The 25,886-nt window shown below is 44.7% G+C and overlaps 1 protein-coding gene across 2 annotated transcripts; it reads left to right on the top strand.

The window, feature by feature from the left end:
• The first annotated feature begins 1,839 nt into the window (after positions 1–1,839).
• Positions 1,840–24,960, top strand: LOC119373905 (uncharacterized). 2 transcript variants are annotated; one of them, XR_007414334.1, is made up of 5 exons: positions 1,840–1,956; positions 8,555–8,813; positions 10,492–10,575; positions 17,801–17,926; positions 24,791–24,960. XR_007414334.1 is itself a non-coding variant. In XM_037643965.2 (5 exons), the coding sequence occupies exons 1-5, from the start codon at positions 1,951–1,953 to the stop codon at positions 24,835–24,837; spliced, it is 525 nt and encodes a 174-aa protein (XP_037499893.1). In that variant the 5' UTR covers positions 1,840–1,950; the 3' UTR covers positions 24,838–24,960. The 2 variants fall into 2 exon arrangements, 1 of the variants encoding a protein (XP_037499893.1); XM_037643965.2 differs by having other exon boundaries at positions 10,492–10,578.
• The last annotated feature ends 926 nt before the right edge of the window (positions 24,961–25,886 follow it).

Below are 25,886 nucleotides of genomic sequence, written 5' to 3'. Positions count from 1 at the left end.
CTTCGCCTCCATCGAAAATGCAGCCGCCGCGGCCGGGATTCGATCCCGCGACCTTCGTGTCAGCAGTCGAGCGCCATAACCACTAGACCACCGTGGCGGGGCAACGAACCCAAACAAATGAGATCAGAAGAATAATAAAACTATGTGATTAAACAACCAAAAAAATTCGAACTAACACTCCGGGCACCTTGGTGTAACTGGCAGACATATTAAAACTTGGGGCACAATTTTGCTTATTGAGGTTCATTGCACACCCATTAATGTGATAAAGAAGTGTGTCAAGTTTAATGAAAAATGTTTATTACCGAAAACGTTATGAAAGTTCGAGTACGGAAAAATACCAAAGATGATAGTTCTGAGAAAATAAAAAAAAGTTTTGAAATATGTGCAGCGCTTACAAAAGGTGACCAAGATCCCTAAAATCTTGGTTATTTCGGGCTAGTTCCATCCTGGACCTTACAATTGTGTGACATTGCTCGAGAGTCAAATTCCATTTTGTTTTCCCGCAGGTCCCGGGATTGAATCCCGGTCCGCGGCGGCCGCATTTTAGGTGGAGGCGAAAATCTTGAGGCCCGTGTGCTTAGGTTTAGGTGCACGTTAGAAAACCCCAGGTGGTCGAAATTTCCGGAGCCGTCCACTACGGCGTCTGTCCTAATCATATCATGGTTTGGGGCGGTAAACCCCAACAATTATTATACTATTATTTTCCCTTTTCTTTTGTAGCTTTCTTTGCAGCATCAGTGCCGCTATAGGACGCCTTCGCGATGCGGTGCCGATCGTTTGTGAGGGATGCTTTTGCAGTGTAGAGGCCAGGCTCAAAGCCAACTTGCTTTAAATTATCAAATGTGCGTCATTTGCCAGTATTAAAATGACACACAGCATGATACAAAGCAAATTTAATGACTCACAGGCTCACATACGTGTCCTTGAAGTGTACGACGTTGCGCGTCTACCTGGCGAGAAGTTTATTACTTTTATGATTAAAAATGATGGGTTTACAATGCGTTCGAGCATTATTACATGTTCGCACTTGACATGATTGTTAAATAAAAAAGTACTACATATGAAGCTAATTGTATGATGCACACAAAGCTGGCATTTTCACTTTCGGTTTCGTAGATGACGGTTGGACTAACATTTTTGCTTGTATATTTAGAAAGAAACTGCGCAGACAGAAACTTTATGCAACAAAACGATGGGCGATAAATTGCGCATTTAACATGACGAAAAACAAAAAAAATGACATTTGGAAAAAAAATTCCTTTTTTTCCACGTGGCCCCCTACCTTAAGCTGCGAGTCATTGTTTACTTCGATAAGTAGGAATGAAATGTTTAAAAGAAGAATAATACCTTTTTGCGAGTATAGCCGCGCCCATTGTTATTTGAAGAAGATGTTTTCATGCTTCCGAATAGTTCGGGTTGCTCTCATGATTCTGAATGTTTATTATTCCATGAGAAACTTCCCACAGAAACCCAGGTTTACTCGATCATTGTGGAGACAGATGGAATCCTCCAAGCTACAGAAATGTACAAAAGAAATCACAGAAAAGAAATGCGGTTAAAGCTGCGAAAGAAAGAGAGCTACGAGGAAATAACGCCAGTATAAACATTGCTCAAGCTATTTTCGGGAAGTATGAGCAGTGAAAAAGAACGGCGAACGTTTCTACAGGCGTCATCTGTTTGCTTTCTTGAACAATCAGAAGTAATGCTGTATACGACTCGGCGCCCCCTGCATTATGCTATTTGCTGAACAATTTGCATAGCGCTTTGCTTCTTTGAAAATTCCAAGAATCAATGCGTATATTTTCCGGCCACGTCAGAATTACGGCCCCGCCGACTGTATAAAATGAGCCTGAGATGTTCGCATAGCCAACGCAGTCCACTATTTGGAAACATTTTTCCTTCCAGATCGACGAATCACGAACCCACCATCGGACGCCAAGATAAAATATGCGGGTAAGATCGCAAACATTCACACCTACGGCTTCGTAGCTTAATTTACAAAAATGCCCAAACACATTTCTCCAAGGGTCGCATAAATAATTCTTTGGCAGATATAATGTACGTACACTAGTCCTGACTCTTCATCTTGCTTAATGTGAAGAACATGTGTGCGGCAACGCTTGTGTTGTGCATCAATTGAAGTAGTTTTACGAGACATTGACCCCTTAAAATGCACCAACGAAGGCTGCATGGGAGGTCCACGTCAACGAGCTCTCATCGTGGCAATGGCATCTGCGCTCGAACGAGAGTGCCGACGTAATGTCGGACCATATGTTCCCTCGTAACCCTATCCCACAATTCAAATCGCTAGCTGACTGTATGGAATTGAATCGATTCACGCAAAACGCGAAAAATTTTTGTATGTCTTGTCTTGTTTTATGTGTTGTATGGCTTGAAACTATCTGTATTTCATTTAGTAACAATGAAATATGTTCTTCGGTTTTCTTTCTGGGAGAATATAATTCCTAAAATGTGGGGCGTTCAGTGCTTTAACAACTATTTTCTAGTAAACCGTGAGAATGCAAACCTCTTCCTTCTCTGGTCTTACATTTTGTTACAAAGACACCGTGGTGCCCAGGTTATAACTATGTATACCTTAGAAATGACCTAAAAGCACATGTCGCTCTGATGAAAATGTTTATAAGCTGGAAGTGTACTGTACCCATGCGGCATCGGACTTCCCAAGGCAGCATCAGAGCATATCCTGCGTGTGTGCCAAATGTTGCAGTTTGCACACTGCCTGATGTATATCATATGTGACGTTTCCGATATGCGACCCCGTTGTAGCATGACGACATATCGTGTATGTTTCCGCAATGTGCAATTGGGTCAGTGCGTTTGTGTCTCCTACATGTGAACGTCCAGTACCTATCCGACATATGACCCCTTACTATGCATCCAGTATGCCACCGTCCCATATGCTTGCTGCATTTATTTGTGCCCTAATGCTTCAAATATTCAAAGCACTCGTAAACACGATAAATTGGTCGAGTAGTCAAAAAGTATGGCACAGGCATATAGCTCAATTGAATGACGTGTACACACACACAGTGCTATATGTTGCGAACAGTCTTGATCAGTTTTGTGAGTTGCATCCGCCCTTTTCATGTACTTTCAAGAATACAGGAAAAAAAAGAAAAGAAATATCTCTTGAGTTCTATCTTTAATAATACGAAAAACTGCACCTAACCTCGACAATAGACACGAAAGCCGCAATTTTTTAAGTGTAGCGCTTGTTCTTGAATAATTTGTGTGTGTCGTACATACCTGAAAATATATGAGAAAAGAAAATTTTATTATTTTAATAAAATGACAACAAAAATACGGCGTGCAAAGCCAAAACGCGATAACATCGCACGGCAGACATAATACAATTAATCAAAGCCAACAAGTATGTTACCATTACCCAGGCTATAGTGACGTCCCTTGAGAGAACATCTCGCTTCTGATAAGAGGGACTACCTTTACGGAAGCAGACACAGTTTGGCAGCAGAAGTTAAGCCACTAGTTCGAAAACATGCGACGAGACAATGGGGGCGACGTAGCATCAAGCCACCCAGAAAAAAGAAAAAAACAAGAAACAAACCATAAGAAGCCATGAGAAGTCACATTTACTGTATACTGCTTATTATTTATACTGCTATACGACACTTATTGTATACTGCTTTGAATAACTTATGTTGTGAATCTGTTGTAGCTATTCTTTTAAATGCGACGCATTTCTTAGCGAACCTGTCCAAATTTGAGCGTTTCTATCTATCTATCTATCTATCTATCTATCTATCTATCTATCTATCTATCTATCTATCTATCTATCTATCTATCTATCTATCTATCTATCTATCTATCTATCTATCTATCTATCTATCTATCTATCTATCTATCTATCTATCTATCTATCTATCTAGCCGCCTACGTCTGGTTGCTCTCATGATCGCCTCCTTAACTTGGTGTAGACCAAAATTGGCATGGGAGGGTAAGAGAATTTGACGAGTATGACTGTCCAGTCATGACATGTATAACAACAAAATCCTGTCACGTACGTCGTCAAACCCTTTCCACCAGACTCGTGTGGCACATACCCGTTTACCTACGGGCCGCGGTGTACGAGTATGCGCCACAGGTGATTGACAGTTTATATCTACGCAGGAACGGCGAGAACCGACGTTGGTAATTTAAATGAGAGAGCGTTAAGAAAAAAGTTTGCCGCGTATCTGCGTGCTACGCTGCAAATCCCACCGAAAGACGATAGACAAGCGCTGCGTGAGATATTAGCGCCATCTGGCATACGTCGGGAAACATGAGCTTGTACAGAGGGTTTCCTTCTTCCGTGGCAGAGGGCGTTCGTCGCCGTCTTGCATTTTCAACGCAGCCGCCATGGTAAGCGCATCTTAAGAAACTAGTGCCTTTAGAATTACGTATCTATGTATTTTCTGGTAAAGGAACACACTACCTAATAGTTACATAGTGATGTTGTGCCTCAGTTATGCGTAATGTTTGCTTTTTGATCGACAATGCACACAAGTATAAACCTACAAACTAGTTCAAGATGGCTGGCCCTTGGGCAAGTGGTTCAAATTTTGCCGGGTGGCTGAAACGGGTGACAGACAGACAAACAGGCAGACCAAAATTTCTGCGTTTAAGTTCCCCAAGAAAGACTATCGTCTTTAAAAATCACAGCATAATACGGGGTGAATGATGATGAGTGGGGCGAAGCTCCGGAGAATATCATCGGTAAACCGTGAAATTCGCCCAGTACATCATATAAAGAGTGTGAAACACCGTGTATATATTAAGCATCAAACTTTTATTGTACTGTTGGTTTACGTGGTCCCTTCATTATCACCGCTTTGTGATCGGTGAAATGCAGGGAAAGTGTCCGCTCCCCAGCAAAAGAGCAAGCGCGCCAAGAGCGAGCGCCTTGTCTGCCTCCATCCGGCGACTCCGAGCGAAAGAGAAAGCGCGCCAAGAGCGAGCGCCTTTTACGATCGCAGGCATCCAATGACATGCGCCTTTCGCATTATACAAGCGCCATCTGTCATCTTTAAACAGCAACTCTAAGAAATGCATGAAACGCCATCTAGTGAGCGATTCATTAAACTAGAGCTCTAAGAAATACATGAAACGCCATCTAGTGTGCAATTCATTAAACTAGAGCTGGCTACCTACAACTACAGAGGAGGGAACGACCACACCTTAAGGAGCTCCGCCACGTTTTTTTCTTTCTTCAGAAGGAATACCAGTGCAGGCAAGGGTGAATTCAGTGTGGCAATGGGCAGGTCGCAGTACCACGTGTGGACAACGGTTGTAATTTTTAATGGTTTTTTCAGTCGCCTGTCGTTAATTATCGTGCAACCAGTGCCTGTCGCGCGTGTAAGTTAACCTTTAGCGATAATGAATATAAATAGCGCGATAATAAACCTAGGACGATACGAAGAAGGCTACAAGACAAGTGCATACTAACAACTGAACTTTTATTAGAAAAAAATTCGGCAGATCCCACGTACCGTGGGAGTCGATGTTATGCGAAGCATGCGGTGGGATCGTGACTGTGGCGCAATTTTTTTTACTGAGCGACACGTTACAAAATGACGCCAAAGATTTGTATAAATTTCATGCGCACACATATACGTTGAAGAGAGGCATATGTGTTATATACCAAGTTGTTTACGGTTTGGTAACGCTGCCAATGGCAACGTGGGTATACCAACACCACAAGCGGTAAGCTGATATGTAGTGCTTATACTTGTCCCGAGAACGCACGCACGTTTCACGAACCCGTGTGCATGTGTGTAAGAAGTTCTTGACAGTTCTTGAACAAGGGCATCATCACCGCGATCAGTGAGCACCAGCAGCTGGTCATGACTTGTATAGGATCCGAGCGTGATCGTGGTGACGAGGGGTCCATGTGTAGTGAAGTATGTTGTATAGTACAGCTGTTGGAAATCGTGGATACCTCGGTCATTTCGTCGACAAATTGTCTGTCGATAGAGCCGGCGACATGTCGCAACGTGAAGCCACCCTTCGCGTTAATGATGTATAGGTCGTCGAGGGTGGTAGGTCTGGACAATGCAACGTAAACCAACATCAGTGGATGGTGCTTGTCGTATTCGTAGACTACCTGGGCATATGTGGCCTACGTAGTCTAACGTACAAAGCGGCTCTCGATCAATCTGGCATGATCCTCGGTCAGCAAGAGGCCATCGCCGAGCCTCGTAAGAAATGAAGAGGACACTACGTCGTTCTGGCAGACGAAGTGCACATTACGGTGCGGTGATGTGGATATCAAAAGTAACTTTCGTTAATGTATTCCTCCAGGGTTGAGCAATGCTTCAATATAACTTGCTGAATCATAGCAATACAAACGTAATGTGTATTAGACTGCTATAAAAGCGGAGCCAACACTACAACCACATGACGTTAAACTGATATGACGCTTGTATCGTAGGCGTACACATCGTAGGAGCATCATGAACTGTTTATTGCTGTCTTGTAATATTAGATAGCAAGCACAACAACCACAATTGACGTTGCACCAATATTACGCCTGCGTAGGCTGTTTTTCCAAACGAGTTTATAGACCCTGGCGTGGCTCAGTGGTAGAATACCTGATTGCCACGCAGAATGCTTGGGTTAGATTCCTGCTGGGATCCTGATTTTCATTCTTTCCATTCGTCGAGTCAACGCTGCCGATGTTTTTTTTTTCCTTAACGCCCTAGCATCTAAGTTACCAATATCTGTTCTCGCCTTTCCTGGGTAGATATATACTGTCCATCGCCTGTGGCGCATACCCGTACACCGCGGCCCGTGGTAAACGGGTATGTGCCACACGTGTCTAGTGGAAAGGGTTTGACGACGTACGCGACAGAATTTTCATGTTATGACCCGACAATCATATTCGTCAAATCCTCTTACCCTCCTATGCCAATTTTGGTCTGCACAAAGTTAAGGAGGCGATCATGAGAGCACCCAGACGTAGGCGGATAGATAGATAGACAGATACGTAGATAGAAACGCTCAAAGTGCCAAAGGTTCGTTAAGAAATGCTTCGCATTTAAAACGAAAATATATAAGAAGCGCGAAACCACATGTTCACCGCGAACAGAACTAAAAACCTCATATCTGCGCATCCAGGTACCTTATTTCTGCCTTATTTAACGCGAGAGAAGGCTTTGCCACTCAGTTGGTAATCCATCATCAATTAGGAAGTCGCCCAACAGTCTATTCCCTTAGCGGTAAGCTGTCAATGCAGCATTGCTTAATAATAAAACAAGTATTACGAGGGACATCGACGTTTCAATGTATATGCGAAGGGCAGAGCCGGCTCTAAGAGGGGGCACAACAAAGAGTGTCTGCCCCCAAAATTCCCCCGTCCCCCTACTGTCGCCCCCCAGGATCAGGCATAGTCAAAACACAATAAGTTCCCGCCTTCATGCCCCCGAAAAGAAACTGAGACGCAGAGCCCCCTAGTAAAAAAATCCTGGCGCAGCCCCTGTGACGAGGAATTTTGCCAGGCACGTCGACTATACTGTGCCGCCTTTAACTGCAGTCTATAGTCCAATTTAAGGCCGCGGCTCATATTAGGGTGCAGACAACACCTTCATCGAGGAGAGAGGCAAACTCCTGCTCGCTACCACGCTCATCACAGGCATCGTTCGTTTTGCGACTCCCACGGGGACGAGCAATGCTGCAATATAAGTGACAGAGTCAAGGTAATAGATATGTAACATTTATTACCCATTACACTTTTTATAAGATCCAATAACCAACACTACAAGACTGTTGCAAGCATTCGCAAGTGGCAAGAGAGAGTAGCTGATCATTAGCAAGTGTAACGTAGCGTTAGCCAAGACAACCAGCCACTAGCTGAAGTCAGCATACCCATGACATCATTGTGCCCTTCATGTTATGACATGGATTACATTCATGATATACGACTCAGTTTGTGACCTGTGATTCACGTTTGTCATACGCGCATCTCATGGGATTCGCATTGTCGAATGTAGCGAGGTAACGAACGGATACCATGACACCACCATATCATCTTGCTGCATGCATGTCACGTTAATAATGCCATTACGTATCTACATGTTGGTTTATTTCCTCATGTCATGAATGCAAGTTTTAGTATACTGTTAACACAACGTCCTCTACAGCACAAGAACATTAGATAGATAGATAGATAGATAGATAGATAGATAGATAGATAGATAGATAGATAGATAGATAGATAGATAGATAGATAGATAGATAGATAGATAGATAGATAGATAGATAGATAGATAGATAGATAGATAGATAGATAGATAGATAGATAGATAGATAGATAGATTTAAAGTGCCTCTTATTCGACAACAATTGCAGTGTGGGCTTATCCGTGAATGATCAGGACAACGTTGATGTAGCGCGCAATGGAACATGCACGCGAAAAGACGCAGTAGTAAACCACAAGGAATAATAAAGTACACAATCCCAATAAGGTACACCATACAAAGCTTTTTATTTGCAAACAAGTGCTTCGCGTTCATTCATTCCTGCTTGATATTTTCAGCCAACAATGACAGCCACGCACATCGCATTGGTTCTCCTACTATTGGCTTGTTTCGGCCTCTCGGCCAACGAAGAGAATGGTGGAAATATCGAAGCACGACGAGGAGATACCTTTGCTTCTGGAAACCCTGGAGAAAAAGAAACCGATCATGTAACCACCGCTTCTAAAACAAATCCAACTAATGAGGGTGAAGCAACGAGCAATGTTGGAGCAAACGATACGAGCGAGGATGTTTGTGAGGTTGATGAATCAAGTTCAGGTAATATTTTTTTAGTGAAACATAGCACATACACTACTGACTCCCGAGTGATTCCTTGCAAAGTTGGCAACTGTAAATAAAATAGGCCTATACATAAAAATATCTCTCAAATAGATGCAGTAACATAAAAATAGTAAAAACAAGCCAATAAGATACAATATCAATAAACATCGCTTACTCAGCTGCCTGAAAAAAAGAATAAAATGTACGGATGACAATGCCAGCTAATTAATAACGGGATGATTGCTAACGACATCAATGGTGCGATGGACGTGGAAGACTACATATGGGAGCGCGTAAGCGTTCGCGATAAATCTTCGAATTAGTCACTCTCGCTCCGATTGGTGCGCACTCAGGGAATCGAAGTCGTTCCGGGCCATCGGCACGGAAAGGGTTCTTCCGGTGGATCTATCTGCCGCTGAACTGAATTTGATGCCGTTATAGAATTCAAATGTGTCTATCTCAGCGCGACTTCTGTCTTTTTCTGATGCTGACGGATATAGGTCACGGTAATTTTGCCGGTCAGTGCATGCAAAATATTTACTTAGACTTCATCCATGGTAATCGGGCTGACCTAATCGATATGTTTCGGACTCTTACCAGAAACATAGCCTTTCTACGCATGTAGTTTGCATGTGTGCATAGTTTTAAGCGAAGCTTGTATGAGTTACAGGTTTCTAAGGCGGCAAGGGGAATGGTGTGCGAAAAATCCGGCGCTGACGAGTATACTGAAATGCGGATGATAGCAAATGAGGCCATCGATGCTGCTCTACTCGCAGGCGTATTTGTATGCGCGATTTCCGATAACTGATGCTCTCTCGATCATGGGCGATCAGCTATTTCTGATATGGCAGTCTGATGTTTTATCGAGGCCACTTGTCAATTCATATGGCCACATTTCTTTCTTGCCTTTCATTGTTTCACGCATTACCGTCATGGTTGCCTGTAGCACTGCAAGTGCCGCGCTGCTAACCTGCGTGAAGGTACAGTTCCCGTTATGGAGGAATGGAAAAACTAGTAGGGAGCGTTGTGCAATGTGACAGAAAGAAGAGACAATAACAAAAAAATAGTAGGTCAGGCACGCACCGTCAGGCTTTGCTATCACCCATTTTCCCGATAGGAGAAGGGCTCCTATTTTTGATTATTTCTTCCTTCTTTTCTATTTTATATGGTAATTCAATATCACTTTCGTGATGTTGGGATCGTAGGCTTTAAGGAAGCCTACCTGCCCAACTGTTTTACATCTACGCATAAAAACAACCATTCTGAACACTTTAGGTAAAAACGGTGGGTCGTACATGTTTTATTCTTCTGTTTTATACCACTCGGATAGGCCTATTTCAAGGGACTGTGACGGCTTCAACCACACGACGAGGTCTTTGATTTCGTCGCACTTTATGAACAGCTTTTCCTAACGCATTCAATTCCGCTGGCCGATTACTCCTATTAGAATGATGTATTTTTCGTTGTTCTCTTCTGGTGCATGTGTTCGGCTGACAATTTTTGAATGATTGTGTCTCCGCCGACCGCCTGAAACGGCGAATCGGGCATTAAAGTCTGTGTGCAAAGTTACCGTGCTAGTGGTGCTAATTCGCAACTGTAAAAATTCGCCTTCTTCCTTATACGGGTATTGAGATATATAGATTTACCCTTTGGTGTTTGTGCTCTGGCTCCTCAGGTGCTAATTTGTGTTGCCATGACGTGGAATGCAAGACAGGCAGATATGCATGTGCAAATTATGATGATGGGCAAGAATTTGTGTGTCGTAAGTATTTTGCTGGCCTCATGACCTACTATATGAATTCCAGGCACGTAGATTCAGAATTATATTAACTCAGGGAGGACAAACACTGCCATGTGGAACTTTACTAATTCTTTTCTACACTGCTGGTGTAGGCATCACCCACACTCAGGATACATTTCCTGCGAGTCATTGTGTGCATGCCGCACCGCAGAGGATAAAACGGGCAAAGCTGCGAATTCCAAGGGCGTCGTCGATCGAAATTTACCGAGTCATTTCTCAGGATTCTGAAAACACTGTCAGATTTCCGCTTTTCCGTAGGCCTCATCGCGTGCGGCACGCGCATGCATACTCTGTAATAAAAAAATACACGCATCTCCAAGATGTGAATCATGACGAGTGGGCGAAGGTCTGGGTATCGTGTGGATGAGTAACCGTATGTTACCCGAGCGTTGTCTCATATATTGTAAATTGAGTGACATAAAGTGACATAAAAAGGCGACTACGCAGATAGCTCCTAAGGTTCATATGTCTACGTTGAAGCCGCCAACTGCAGTAAAACCTCGGTAATACGATCACGGATCGTACAAATTTCGGGTATAAGAATTTTTCTGTGGTCCCAGCCAAAGCCCATTAGCATGCAATGTAATGGGGTACGGTTGTTGCAAACCGATTTTCACCCCGCGACGTTTGATACAAACGTACGCTAGCGCACAGGTACGAACAAGTGCTGCCCGCGCGGTCGTTGAAGACGCGGTATTCACGCGTGGAAGCGGGAATGCGCGCTGCGCTACTATCAACGGTGTGTCGTTGCCTCCGAGATTGTGCGCACGAATCGAATCTCAGAAGTCTTTATGCGCCTTCGTGTTTAGAATACAGATGGCGGTGACGTCGCCTTTTTTTGTCCTACGCATTGAGGCCTGCTGCTGTGCTCGAGGCAGCAGCGTCTTTGTACTGTTAACACGTGCCTGCCACGTCGATGCAAGCCATGTCCTCGCAATCAAACGTTCTATGAAACAAGACTGAAACTTGGGCTGCAGGTCCGTCATGAAGTCCCATGAAAGGTGGACGAAGACCCCTAGAGACGAAGCGGACGGTCTTGGCGAAGGTGTAGGGCCTCGCAACGTACGCGCACACTGGCCAACTCTCCGATTAGCACGAGAGCCTCCCGAATTTTCAGCAAAGCTCCCAATTGTACGGGCATGGCTGCGAATCTCCCGAAAGGCAGCCCCAAACACCACCGCGATAAGAAAATAACAGCAACAAAGGACAGCAATTTGAACTTTTCTGGCCTTCATCTATCGCGTACAAAGCGCTTATTAATTCACTTTCGCCGCAGTACTTTGGCGTCATGCAGAAAAGCGTAGTAAGATTAGGAAGGGGCTACTAGCGGTCACTGGTCACAAGACATCTGGTTCAATATTTACATACACGCGCACGCACCGCATATTTACAAGTATCATCGTTGACGTCTAAAAACTTCACTGGAAATCATTCAGGGCTGTTCGTGACGTCGCTGCGGCCCTTAGAAACACTAAATGAAACGTCTACCAACTTTCTTTCGTCTCATACTAATTTTCCATGTTTGGTGATACGAATTTCGGATGATACGAATATTTTTGGTAACCCCGCGAGACTCGTATCCCCGATGTTTTACTGTAGTATAAAGGGCTTGCGCTTGTAGGTGTTTTGTATTGATCTGTCACAATTATGCTTGATGTTCGTCTAGTGTAAACCTTTTTTTGTCGATTGACATACACACATATATGTTTTGACAATAGCAACGGTTTTATATATACTTAGACAGTGCACAGTAAAGTCGACGACAACGCTAGGTCCTAAGGTTCATAATGTGTATGTTGAAGTCGCCGAATAGTATAGAGGGTTTGTGCTTGCAAGTGTTTTATATTGCTGTGTCACAATTATGATTGATATTAGTCTATTAATACAGGTATTGTTAAAGCCACGCATGTCCACGAAGTGAATCATGACGAGTGGTCGAGTAGGTGTGTAAGCACGGACGCCGACATATAGATGGACGGACATGCCTCGGCCTTCAGGTGCTTCGCCCCTGAAAAGGCTTAGTTTACGGATGAAGTTGCTGGTATATAACTATACAGAGTACACTTCCGTTATTACGTGTACGTCATATCTGTGTATTCTTGAACACGGCAGTTCAGTTATCCGTAATACTGAATGAATCTCTAACTTGGAATACAGCATTTACGTTGTATAAAAACGCACCGAAGTTGCCGTATAACGGTCTGCCCGTAAATAATTCTGTTATTATCAATGAAAACAGAGGCATTCATAACACGGTGACTCCTGTCAGCTTAGAGGGAAAGTTTAAATGCCTAAGCATCAGCAAAAGAAAGACGAAGCGCAGGGAGACAGCGTCTTGACGCTCTTTTCCTGTGCTTCGTCTTTCTTTTGGTTGTGCTTAAGCATCTAAAATTTTCCTCTAACTTATGTACCAACTTGCCCAAAAACAAGTCCTTCAAAATACTCTTGTCAGATTTTCTCTCTATTTCTTTCTACATTTATTCGTCGTTCTCTACAATGGAAAAGAGATGGTTTTGTTTAATGCATTTCTTCTGCTTGACCGGGTTTTGCGGTTGTTTCCTTATTTTAAAGGCAAGGGTCCTGTTTTACCGAGCATGAAGTACACTGAGTTTGGGTATTATATTAACTTGTGAAAACTAACACAAACGTTTGCTGAATTGTGGGCAGGTGTGAAACATCAGTACTCTGAAAAAGCTGATGTTTCTTCGGAAAGTTCATGTTGCTGCTTATATTTTCATAATAGGGAGTTTTATCATAGTCAACGTACGCATCAGGAAATGATGAGGTTCCGTATGAGATGCGGGTTTGTGCATTTTACAGTGCTATTTCAACTTACACTAATGCTGTCTGCATGTACTGTGCATGCGTGCACCGCTCCTGCTGCTGCATGCCAAGTAAAGAATGACGCACCTTTCAACAAAACACGGATTAATTTATTTGCATATAGTAAACAGGTGTCACTAATCAGAGTAACATTTCAAAGGTCCCTAGACTGTCGCTTCAGCACATTCTTTACGCCTGAAAGGGCTGTGAAAAAACAAGAGATGAAAACATTTCCGGGAGCAACAACGTACACACTCTTTCTAATGCCTTCTCGGCATGTGTATATGGCCCTTGCTGCACATATGATTCATAACTCCAGAAAGTAGCGGCAGTGCGCTCAAGACATTTCCGGACTGGCTCTGATCACGTTGAAAATCAGCAGCGTCCTTTTGAGAAATACTTGTTGCGAGCGTGTGGAGGATCAACCACTTAAAAACGTGAAACAGCACGCGTCAATGACCATCATGACGTTTGTGTAATTGGAGTGGAGCACGAAACAGGCCAATGTAAAGAAAACACAAACTAACAACAGCGCCAGCGAGGGTTTTGTTTGCTTCTGTTTTCTCATACCATGTCTCGTTCCGTGTGCTGCTTAACACATGCGTTATCATTATTTGTCTCCGCGTGGCCCAACTGTCGACCTTGCTGCTTGTATAACTTAGGCAGCTGCCTTGCCGCAATATACGGACCCAGTGAGACCTGCATGTACATCAGTGTGACATATACTTCGTTGTCGTGACAAAATGGCTGCACACAGTGGTCTACTGTTGAATGGAGGATCGTCATTTCGATCTTCCGAATGGCTACAACGACGTTTGCGCAGGCGCTGTTGCGTATTCGATGCAGAACCACCGCCGTTTAGTTATATAACGTAAAACCAACGCGAAGGTCAGACGACGAATACCACAGTATTCAAGAAGAAGCACGCTTCTGGTCTGTTTTCTTGCAAATCGGGTTCGCGTAAAACAAAGGCAAAAGTGAGCGACCGACGCTTAGTCAATGTCAAGCTTAAGACGTTCGGCGCACTGGACACACACATGCAGGAACGCACGTGGGGACGCGCGGCAGACATAACAACGCAGCGAGCATCGCGGACGGCGTCCTTTCGTGGGCCGCACGTTTTGCTCCGCGAAGATCCGATGTCGACGAAAGAGCGCAATGCACTCCTCACAGCACGTACTACGTCAACTCGAACTTCGTCGCAGCCGGCGGTTGCGCCGAGCGGCCGCCGTGCGCTCCGACGTTTATTTAGCAGTGGAACGTTCAATACATACAACGATAACAGCCGACACAGGAAACAAACATCTAAAAAGAAGAAAAGAAAGAAAAGTCGAGCAGTTGCCAGTAGCATGCGTAATTGCGATATCGTTAACTGGCAACAATGGCCGCAATGGCACGGTTGAGCTTCGATGTACCCATTTTCGAGAGCGTCAAACCGCTTTCTCAAGAGAAGAGGCATGTGTCACGCACAACGTATGGGCGACACCTTTGATCACACCGCACCCAAGAGGAATCACACGTGTAATTTACCGAATCGCTTCGCCCGAACAAGAACCACAAAATACCGCACAATGCCACACCACCAAACCAACGAGTGTAAAAGAGAGACTCGCGCTGCTTCCTGCCTCCCGGCTGCCAGAGCACCACGTGACCATACGTAGCTATGAACGTTATTTTCTGCTCTTTCACGCATGGAGCAATGGAATGAAAACAACAATGCTCTTTACGTGTTTCATCACCGTTTCTTATAACACTCAACAGAATCGTGTTCCATACGTCCATTCGCGCCATTTTTCAAGAAGCGAGTCACAGTCTTTGTTTGTTTTGGTCAGTGCCGACGTTGAAGCATGAAAACGTTTTGCACTGCAATGTCTGCAATATCTGTGAGGTCGTTTCTGTGTTGGAACAAAGTATACCGAATAACACAAATTAGAAATGCATATAACTTTGTTTAAGCAACACGAGTTACATGAGCCGAAATGTTCACGCAATGTTTCCTAAATATATCGTAAAGTACATTTGCAACACATTGGCAACAGTGGTCTTATTGCTTTCTTCAAAAATTTACTTCACTGAAAAATTCGCCCATAGACGTACTATCACGACGAAAAGAAACGCGAATAGTGTGACATCCAGTCGCTGCGCTGTTCAGATTTCTTTTCAAAAGTTTTAACCGGCTTGTCATAAAAAGACACTAGACTCATTCATAATATATTACATGACGACTCTAGCGTCCTCTTATTTCCACCAAGGTAAGAGCGCCATGAAAACAAATGTGAAAAGCGGAGCACTACGCCACGCTGTTCGCGTTTTCTCCATCGCCCATGTACGTCTCAGAATGCTTAGCGAAGACGCTGCAAGTTTCACTGATGTCTCATGCCCAAATGCTTGGCTTTCAGCTCGTCCCTATTTTAGCAGCGCGCTCATCCAGAACATGAGCTGGCGAATGCAAGTTGTCTGAATGCAAGCAGGAGACACACGATATCATTTTGCATCCTCTGCGCGGTGGTGCGGCAACGGAACTGCGGCGTTCTGCTGCTTCGAAGAGAAGGATAGTATGCCTGCAATGCGTGCGGCATACTGGTCAGCTATTTGTCACTCATCCGGCACTACTACTAGCCACAATCTATGACAATGCGGGTGATGTTTGATGTTCGCTACCACTTAGGCGGGGCCACCGGCTGCGAGAACCTGGCCGCCCTGGTTACCATAATCAAGGCACTCGTCGGCAACGAGGCTGTATTGAAAATGTATCCCGACTGTTAACGTCGCGAAATATTCACTAATTTTTAAGGTGGTGTCTGAGGAGTACAAGTTCTACAATGAAGCGCCCAAAACGACCATAATAGCTCAAAGTGCGATAAGATATGACAAGCTGCGCACCTCATTTGCTGTGGCAACAATAAAAATTATGTGAGAGTGAGCGTACCCCTTCATCCAAAAGTTAAGGCCGCTATGCACAAGTGGTGCCAAGACAGAGGAAGCAGCAGGAGCTGGTGGCCTTCTCCTCCTCTTCAACCTCACTTGCCTTTCTCAAACCTTGTTATATTTGCTATGTAAGGCAATTCTATATTCTCCGTTCCCCCTTCATTCCCTCCTACTCACTTCCATTTCCACCCCTTGCTATACTACATAATATATGGTTATTCTATGCTTTACCATCCCCCCTTCCTCATTTTCTTACTCGTTGCACTCACATCTCTCCTCTCCGCTCTCACTTGTCTTCAACCCGCACTATACTAATTATACAAGGCTATGCTATGCTCTGCTAACGTGCCTGGATATCCGAGTGGGTAAGACGCTCGCTTTCGAGCCGAGGGCGCGCGAAATTAAATCCCGCCTCGCCAGGAAGTTTTTTAGCCAAGAATATCTCTCTTTCTTTTTCTATCTCTTTCTTTGTCTCTCTCTTTGTACGCGTTCACTCACCCATCAGAGCTAATACAGGCCATGCCGGAGGAATCGGCGCACGTGTTCTGCAGCGGAGCAGGAGATGAAGAGGAGGGCGTAAATGAAGAAGAAGATGGAGAGGGCGTGTGCCGGTTCATGATGATAATCGTTTCTGTTCATGCGCGAGGGATCAACGGCGAGCTTAAACAGCTCTGCTGTTAAAAAGAGCAACAAGAGAACAGCAGGTTGGTGCCATCGGCGACCACTGCGTAGCGGAGAGTTTTCTGTTGGCACATGCTATGTAATGAAACATATAGAACTTTTTGATATACCTATCCTGGCCGAAGTATTCACCACCAAAGGCTCTGCGCACCATGTCGACCTAGTTTTGCAGCGTAACAGTGAATACTTTGCTTTATATCATCACCATAGGTGTGCATCACCATCACGGTCGCGGCAGCGTATTACAGCTTCCACAAGCAATACAGGTTCCCCAAGGAACAGTTGCTTCCTTTCTTTCATGCCCGTCGCTCTTGCGCTGTTGTAAAAGTAACGTAATTTAGAGCACAGCGGAGGGCACGAAAGGGAATGACATTCAAGGGAGAAGATTAGAACGGGGAGAAATGTGGGAGGGGAGCTGATTAGAGGCTAGCACGCCAATGTCGAGGAAAGCTAGAAGAAAGGACACTACAGCGAGGCATGAAGGTGAAGCTTCCATCATGTTCATGCCTCGCTCTATTTCAATGTGCCGCGAGTAAAGCTTCCTGCTCCATTTGGACATTCGCAATGTGGTCATACTTTAGTCGCAACATGCAAAATCGCTCGTGTGTTTACTCTTAGATGCACTCTCGGTGAACTCATAATATTGCGGTTTATCAAGCGTGCCTCTCAAATATTGAAATACCAGCTTTGGCAGTTGAAACTTCACATTTTCATTGCTTGTTGCTTCTCTTTTCTATGTTAATCCATGTAGTAATAAAGAAGGAGGGATTCCTCAGGAAACAACGAAAAGAGTGGAAAAAGCAGTGCCCGAAGCCGAATACATTTAGATGTGCTTATGTCGACCAGGATGTCCGCCAGGATTACATGTGTAATTGCAGTGAGTATATTCGCTTTAAATAAGGTGCACCACAAGTTGTAAGTTACTGGCTTGATTATATATTGCTTCCGCCTTTATCTTGACGCGAACTTTCATGAAAATGCAATGCTACCCATGCAGTATGTATCTTTAAAAAATAGTAGTGCAAAGACTGAAGAGGAGGAGAGATTGAGGAGAGGAGAAAACGCTGTTGCTGCAGCAGTAAATGGGAGCACGTCTCAGCGTGACGGTGGAGCTGGTTGCGTTCTCCTCCTTCTTTTCCTCCTCCGCATCCTGGCTTTCTTTCAAAGCCCTTGCGAATCTATACTGTACATCGCTATGCTATTCGAACCTCTCTTCCCTCCTTCTTTTCCTCCTTCTCACAATCACTTTATCTTGCCACCCCTTCTATTATAACATACTGGTCTATCCTGAATCCTCTCCCCTCCTTCTTTCCCTTTTCGTCACACTCACGTCACTACTCACCAAACTTTCATTTTCCGCCATCTTCCTGTGCTATACCGTAAGCGACTATACTGTGGCACCTCACGCTCACTTCCCTCTCCCGCTCCTTGCCTAAATAGGCTACAGATAGCTGTGCTATGCTACAAACATGCCCCTCCTCACTCTTACTTCTATTCCCCACCCCTTACTCTACTGCACTATAGACGGCTGCGCTATGCTTTCTGTCTCTTCTTCTTTTCATCTCTTTAATTGTGTCGCTCTATGTTTCTTTCCGTTTCTTTGGTTGTCCCTCTTTCTCTAAGTTTCGTTCTCTTTCCCTCTTTTTCTTTCTCTCTTTCTCTCTATGCCCCACAGCAACGCAATCATAGGGTTGCCATAAATGTTTTTTTTTCTGCTAGCCTGCCTAGACAGTCGAGTGGTTACGACGCTCACCTCGGAACCGTGAGCGCGTGGTTTTGAATCCAACCTCGGCAAGAAACTTTCTTTAGTTTTATTTATTTATTCTCCTCCGCTTCTACGTTTCTATTCTCCTCTCCTCCTACTTTCCTTACTCCAACGTATTGCTGAGCAAATAGATACCACATAAGCTGGAGTCCATTCATGTAAATAGTTTCTTCCTTTGCACGCCACATGGGTCTTTGGCGAGTCTGAACAGCTGAGCCTTTTAAAGTGATGTAACTTCTTTCGTTGCCATAGTAATTATATGGATAGTCTCGGCTGTTTTTTACATTGGCGTCGGCGTCATGTCCCATATATGTTTACACACACACACACACACGCATTATATTTTACATATATATATATATATATATATATATAGGCGCTGCAAAAAAAAGTAATTCGGAACAATGCTTTCAGCAACGCGAATACGACGCGAAGCGCCTAACGCTGCGCGCTTTAGAGCTAAGGGTCGCCCGGTCGTATTCGCGTTGCTGAAAGCATTGTTCCGAATTATTTTTGTTGGCAGTGCCTATATATATATATATATATATATATATATATATATATATATATATATATATATATATATATATATATATATATATATATATATATATATATATATATAGGCGCTGCCAACAAAAATAATTCGGAACAATGCTTTCAGCAACGCGAATACGACCGGGCGACCCTTAGCTCTAAAGCGCGCAGCGTTAGGCGCTTGACCATATAAATGGCGAGGTATTTATACATACCACTTACCCCTGGCGATACGCAGAGTGCGGTGGAATTTCGGCGCGTTCTCTGTATCACCACTGGGATGGCGCGAAGGGCGCCAGTGGTGCGCTTCAGAGGTCGTCGCCCCACCGCCCGCTCGTTGCGAAGCGCGCGCTCCGCTATCATTTGTACTTTGCTCCACAGGGCCTCTGCGTTCGTTTTCTGCGCCCTTCTTTGTACTTGAGCAGCGCTATTTAAGTGTCGAGCTGTGAACCTTGTTAGTTTTCCCTCATCCTGTGTCTCTTCTTTTCGAGCGTCCTTTGTGCTTCCGCAGCGCGCTGCACGTTTCGGGCGGCTTTTTGATTGACATTTAAATTTTTGCAATGGAATTCATGGCTTCAGGCTTGCGACGAAACTGGGACTTTTTCTTGTAATTGCGAAATCAAATATATCAACCCGCTCCCTGGGTTTTTGCCGTCGTCATCATGTTCTGTGTAAGGTCGAAACTGATACAATGCCCTGCACATCGTATGTTCTACGCTTTAGTAAAAGCCCGTTAGCGTTGGCCAGGAAGGCGTCTGAAGCAGAAAGATGAAACAAGACGACCATCTCCGTCGCACGAGGGACGCATGCGATAACAACGTCCTGCAGCGAGCCCTGCCATCTCAAGCACGGGAACACGCACCGCCCTTCTTTGGCCGATTGAAGCAGCATGAAGGGGCGCTGCTGGGGAACGGGGGGGAGGGGTAGGAAGAAGGGTGGCTGTGTCGCTCGAGCATCAACGCGAACTTTGATCATAAGGGCGCTGTCGCAAGAGCTGGTGCACGCGCTTTCTCGACAAAAATTAGTATACAGCTCCTATACATGCAGTGCTCTGACCGGTTATTTCGCGTTGAAACGGCAGAGAGCACGAAAACCGCTTCGCTCCACGGAACGGCTGTATTCGCTTAAACAACAGTTTTGTAGGTTACGCGAGATAGGATCCAAAATAATTATTGTTTATTCTTGCTTCGCATAACATCGCAATTTGTTGCTATTGCACTCATTTCTTCGCATTTTCTGGGAAACTGATTTTTAACACGACAGTGTTTTATTCCGGGGTACACCACGGCTCCACTGACGCATTTCCGTCACGGATACGACGTTGTAAAATATAAAGACTAACATATGGCAAAGACAAAACTATAAGAAAAAGTGCTGTCACCGGGAGTCGAACTTACGACCTCTCGATCGCCAGCGCGCAATTCGAAACGACTCCGCCACAGACGGCATGTTCTCTGCTATGCTAACGGCGAGATATTTATGTACACCATTTGCCGGTGGCGGTACTCAGAGAGCGGCGGCGCATCGTGTTTTCTTTATCACTAGCGAGATGGCGCGAAAGGCTCGAAGAGCGTGCTTTAAAGTCGTCCCCCACGCGGATTAGCGCGCGCCTCGACAGGGCGTGGTCGCTCGTGCGGGCGCTTATCTCGTGATCGCTGTGGTTTGTACGTCTTGCGCTCTGCCTGCAAGTTTCCGTTAAGAGCACGAAGGTCACCTCGCTCACTGCAGCGGCCGCTTTTGCGAAAGGAGAGCGCTGCTCACACAGAAACAAGTTACAACTGATGACAGTTCGCGCTCATTCTGTGCATGTTCGTTCCGCGCGTCCTTTCTGCTTGAGCAGCGCATTGCAAATTTCGAGCGGCTTGCCGTTCTTCGCGTAACATTACAATTTGATGCTGTAGCAATAATTCCTTCGCGCTTGGGGCAAAAGAATGCACAACAAACGCTCAACTACGTCTGTGAAGACACGTTTCACTTTCGTTTTATACCGATTCCTATGACAGAGGAATCAGTAAGGTTTTTTTAACACGAAAGTGTTTTATGCCGGGGTCCACCAAGTACATTCGTCACGGATATGACGTTGATAAAATGGACGCCAACGGGTGACAAAGAAAAAACCAAGAAAAAGATACCCCGCTGGGAATCGAACCCACGACGTTGCGGCCGCGACGGCAAGCGCCCGACGCCCTACCGAGTAAGCTAACTCGGGAGATGCTAGACACGGCGCGAACGCGCCTTATATCTTTCACACATTCTCTTTCGCGGCGGGCGGAGCGGGGCGGTGCCGCCGTCTGTGAGATGTGAAAAGAAGTAATGCTTCATGATCGACACTTACTAGCGCTTACTCCGAGATTGCACGCGATATCGGAGGTAATGGTTAAAGCGTCTCGATACCAGAGAGGTAGACTGGCCGCGCTGGCGTCGCCGAGGTTTCCTTGACGCAGTTATATACGTTCTTTGCCTTTGGCTTCGTGTTAGCGTGCGTCAGCTCATCAGAGTAGTGTAGCTTCCACGTGCACCAACGGGATTTCTCCGCGGCCGACTACTTCAGTTGCGAGAGCACCGACTAACAAAAATGCTGCAATATGCGTTGCAGAAAGGACGCGATTTCGACGGGCGAATGTCATGCCTTCGTGGAGCGAGAGCCGCGCCTGCGAGACAGAGGCCAGCGGGACGCACGCATTTGCGGCTCAGGCTACGAACCTCTACCTGCCGTGTTGCTGAAGCGCAGTGTGTGTTATGATGCGTGAGCACAGGCGTCGGCTACCATTACTAGAAAGCGCACACCGTGCCGTTTCTCTCCTTAATTGACGACGCTTTGAAGAAGTGCATACCGGGTACCTGTGTTGATTATAAGCTTGTTGATATCATCCTTACGCGGGATTCATGATTCGCTGTGTCCAAATATATGTTCACACCGTCAGCTACCACAACCGTTTAATCATGATCATTGGCATCAGTCGTCGCGATAGAGACATGCTGTCAACATCGGTGCATCCACGTCAAACGGTGCTATAGCTGCCAAACACGAATAGACATTGTACAAGCTCTCATATATCGCTACACAATAAGCACTACTTCTGTGAAGACACGTTTCACTTTCGTGTTATACCGATTCCTATGACGGAGGGATCAGCCATGTTTTTTTCTGTTCGTCCCTTACTACAGAAAACGAGCCCCTTCTACACGTCAACCCTCTATCGCGAACAACCCTTCCTCCCCTTTCATTCCTTTACCTGCTTTGTGCACAAGGCTTCTCGTGCTCAGCATTTTTCAGTTGTGGGAGAGTTAGCAAAGCGTACGTAAACACGCTCTCATTCTGGCGTCCTCTCCTGTCTTCTCTCGCTATTTACAGCGAAGCTATGTATTAAGTTGTCGGTTACTTGTGCTCCATCGTAAAAAAACTACCATCATCATGAACCGGCGCGCGCTCTCGTCATTCTCTTTATAGTGATGCGGTTTAAACAGACACTAAAGAGAAAAAAAAAACGATTGTTCGCGTATTCGTAAAGTACTCTTTCACAATTCCAAAAGCGACAAGCCTGCCGCGAGAAGACTTTGGTGAGGGAGAAAACGGGCAATAGGAACGTACAGGTGGCGACGCCACCTTGAAATTCTCGCACGAAACACCGTGAGGTCAAAGATTTTGACAGCGTCTACTTAGTCATGCGTAGTGCCTAATTCGGTTGAAATGCGGTATATTGTCCACTGATGGGGTTATAAACTTATCACACGAAGTTTCAGTAAATTTCATTGCGCCAATGTTGTGAAAGTTCGAAAAAATACATTTTGAAATTTGTGACTTCACACGCGGTGGTTTCGGCACGAAATTTAGAAATAAAAATCTTCAACACTGATTTCCTCCGTTACTAATGAACATTTCATTTCTGATAACGGCATTAGAGTTTTCAAGGTACAATTTATCGATCTAAATATTTTATTTTTACTTTAGTGTCCCTTAAAGCTATCGGTAACTTGTGCCTCGTCGTGCATATATCCTCAGGTGGGTATGGGCTACCGGTACCGGGAAAGCCCCACTATCATGTAAAGCAGGTGCTAGCGTCAAACAAAAACGAACGCGTGAAAGAGACAGAGAATAAGAAAGAGATAGAAATAAATAGAAAGAAAACCCAGAATAAGAGAGAAAGCGAGTAGGCGATAGAAAGGAAGAGGAAGATAAAAATAAATGAGAGAAATAAAGGAAACAAAGACATGAAAATACAAAAATACAGAAAAAATAGAGAGAGAAAGAAAGACAGAAAGAGAAAGAGAGAAAGAAAGCCATAAAAAGAGAGATGAAAAAAATGGAGAGACATAAAGCGAATAAATACAAGGAAATATAAAAAGACAGAAAAACAGAGAGAAAAACGTTGGCCGTCGGTAATCTGGTGAGCAGTAAAGTGCGTCAGCCTTTTATACCGGCGCATCGAAGATTCCAGCGTTATCGTTAGTGACCGGGTTAGTTCCAGAATAAACTGTATTGTTCGCGTCCGACGCAAATCTAGCGGAAGATTCTGAAATAATCTGGAAGGTTCCCATGGTACTCGGCTGAGCTTTGCGCAAGGCAGTCGTTGTACGTCTAACGGGCTGGATAAATAAAAATGTATATAAAAGCCCCAGTGACGATATGCATGTTCATACACATACATATCACGGGTGTTTTTCTTTGTTAGACACATTAATAATGATAACCAACAGACAATCAGGCCAAGGAAAGTATAGGGTACGTTTCATATTGTAATTATGATATAAATGTGAAGAATTTAAAGTGGACGAAAACAAAACTTGCCGTTGGCAGCGGCCTTACCTGCAACCTTTGAATAACGCGTCCCATGGTTTTTCAATGTATAGTTTTTTGAAATCTGACTTTCCTTTGGCCAAACGCCTCAGCATCCTCTGCCAGGCTGCGCGCACCGGTGAAAATTTCGCGATTACCTCTTCCTAAAAATAGGTCGGTATCATGCCTACGACTGGCAGTACCGCTTAAAGAGTTGTAATGCTTCAACGCTCCCCAGGTTGCCATTTGAACTCGATATCTCGCTACGTTAGAAGTGTTAGTTACTCCGCGATGCGTAAAATATAAATATTTCGTAAAGAACTTGTAATGAGGTAACACGTGTTAGATATGTAACAGACGTGAACGCCGAATAAAGTTCCCCAAGGAATCAATCTACTGTTTTTTCAGTCATATTCTAAAGCAGTCCAATGAGTATTAGATGATCGAGTAAAATCTGTACCTGATTGGCCTCTGTAAGCGCAAACTCATGCTTGTTCTTATTTAGCTGGCCAACATTTCATGTAATTTAAGGTTCCTATAAATCTACGAACCTTAATAATGCACTTGTCTAGTACTTTGCTACCGACATGAATGCGTTGTCTTACTAACGAGGCTGTGCCTTACGAAACACACAACCCTTATTTCCCGCACTTCTTTTTCAGCTAAACCTATTCCCCCGACACAAGCGAAGCTAGGTAGAAACGAATAATTTCTACATCTTCCGTCATTGCTGTCTTCAAGTGAGGACATCGTCCGAAGATTTCTATACTTATACGAAAAACCAATAAAGCTATGCGCGAAATACCCATTTACTTTTATCTATTCAGGCAATAAATTCTATATTTTCCCTCTTGTATTTGGCTCTGAGCACATTTTTATTTACTTTTTGAGAAGCATTTCCAGACGGGTTGCCTTTTCGCAGCGGCTACAATTCATAAGTTGCCACTTTGCGAGAAGACGTTTACCCATGACGCTCACTATAACTGAGGTACTTCTTATGAAAGCGAACATGGATTACCTTATCAAGAAAGGCGTATGGGTGGAGTCGAAGGCAGCGTTGCCTCAATATCATCGTGCTTGAGGCATTCGAGTGGAAGTGTCTCGTTTTGACCATTATTCAAGAAAGCTAACGTTGACGTGCTGGTTCTTGCCGTGGAAGCAATAACGAGTCACTGATGTTCACAGCGAAGGTAGTAAGGTCTGTGCCTGTGATCAGTACCTCATTAGTTCGGTTGCCCTATAGCAGTGACGTTTTCAAGCTCTTTCGCGCCGCCTATATCGGCACATAGACGTGTGTAGCAGAGCTGAACGCCGGAGAAACTTCAGATCTAGCGTCGTGAGACCCTGTAGGCGCGGGTGGAATGTTGTTTTTCAAGCTCCAACTGACAGCTACACTACTTGCTCGCAATCTCTTGTAGGTAGGATTGCTCGTATTTCCTCCCCCACGATGGCATGCATTTGATCACGAAGCTATATTATGCAGGGCACACCTAGAATTAACTAACGTCGTTTCCGCTGCCGAACGGGTGTCACTAAAGGAGTTCGTAGCGGAGGCCAGGAATAAACGCAGAGAAAACGGCGACTTACACGACCGTGAAATCAAACCTCGCACTCCACGGCTAACGAATGCAAGTGTGCCGTGTCAATGCGGGCATCCGATGGGGGAAAAGAGTTCGCGAAAATACTAAGAGGCATCGAGGCCCTGCACAGCTAAGAGCTCGCCGACTAAATCACGATCATCCTGCAAGCCCGCGAAGT

The sequence above is a fragment of the Rhipicephalus sanguineus genome, chromosome 11 (assembly GCF_013339695.2).
Source record: "Rhipicephalus sanguineus isolate Rsan-2018 chromosome 11, BIME_Rsan_1.4, whole genome shotgun sequence".
Lineage (NCBI taxonomy): Eukaryota > Metazoa > Arthropoda > Arachnida > Ixodida > Ixodidae > Rhipicephalus > Rhipicephalus sanguineus.
Note: the sequence above shows the minus strand (reverse complement) of the source record. Positions and strands in the feature narration are given on the sequence as shown.

Bases quoted from the DNA above. Each gene is read 5' to 3' on its own strand.
- LOC119373905 (XM_037643965.2), top strand. The intron at 10,579-17,800 runs GTAAGTATTTTG...TAATCCATGTAG, and splicing joins TGGGCAAGAATTTGTGTGTC to TAATAAAGAAGGAGGGATTC. The intron at 17,927-24,790 runs GTGAGTATATTC...CTTCTTTTTCAG, and splicing joins GGATTACATGTGTAATTGCA to CTAAACCTATTCCCCCGACA.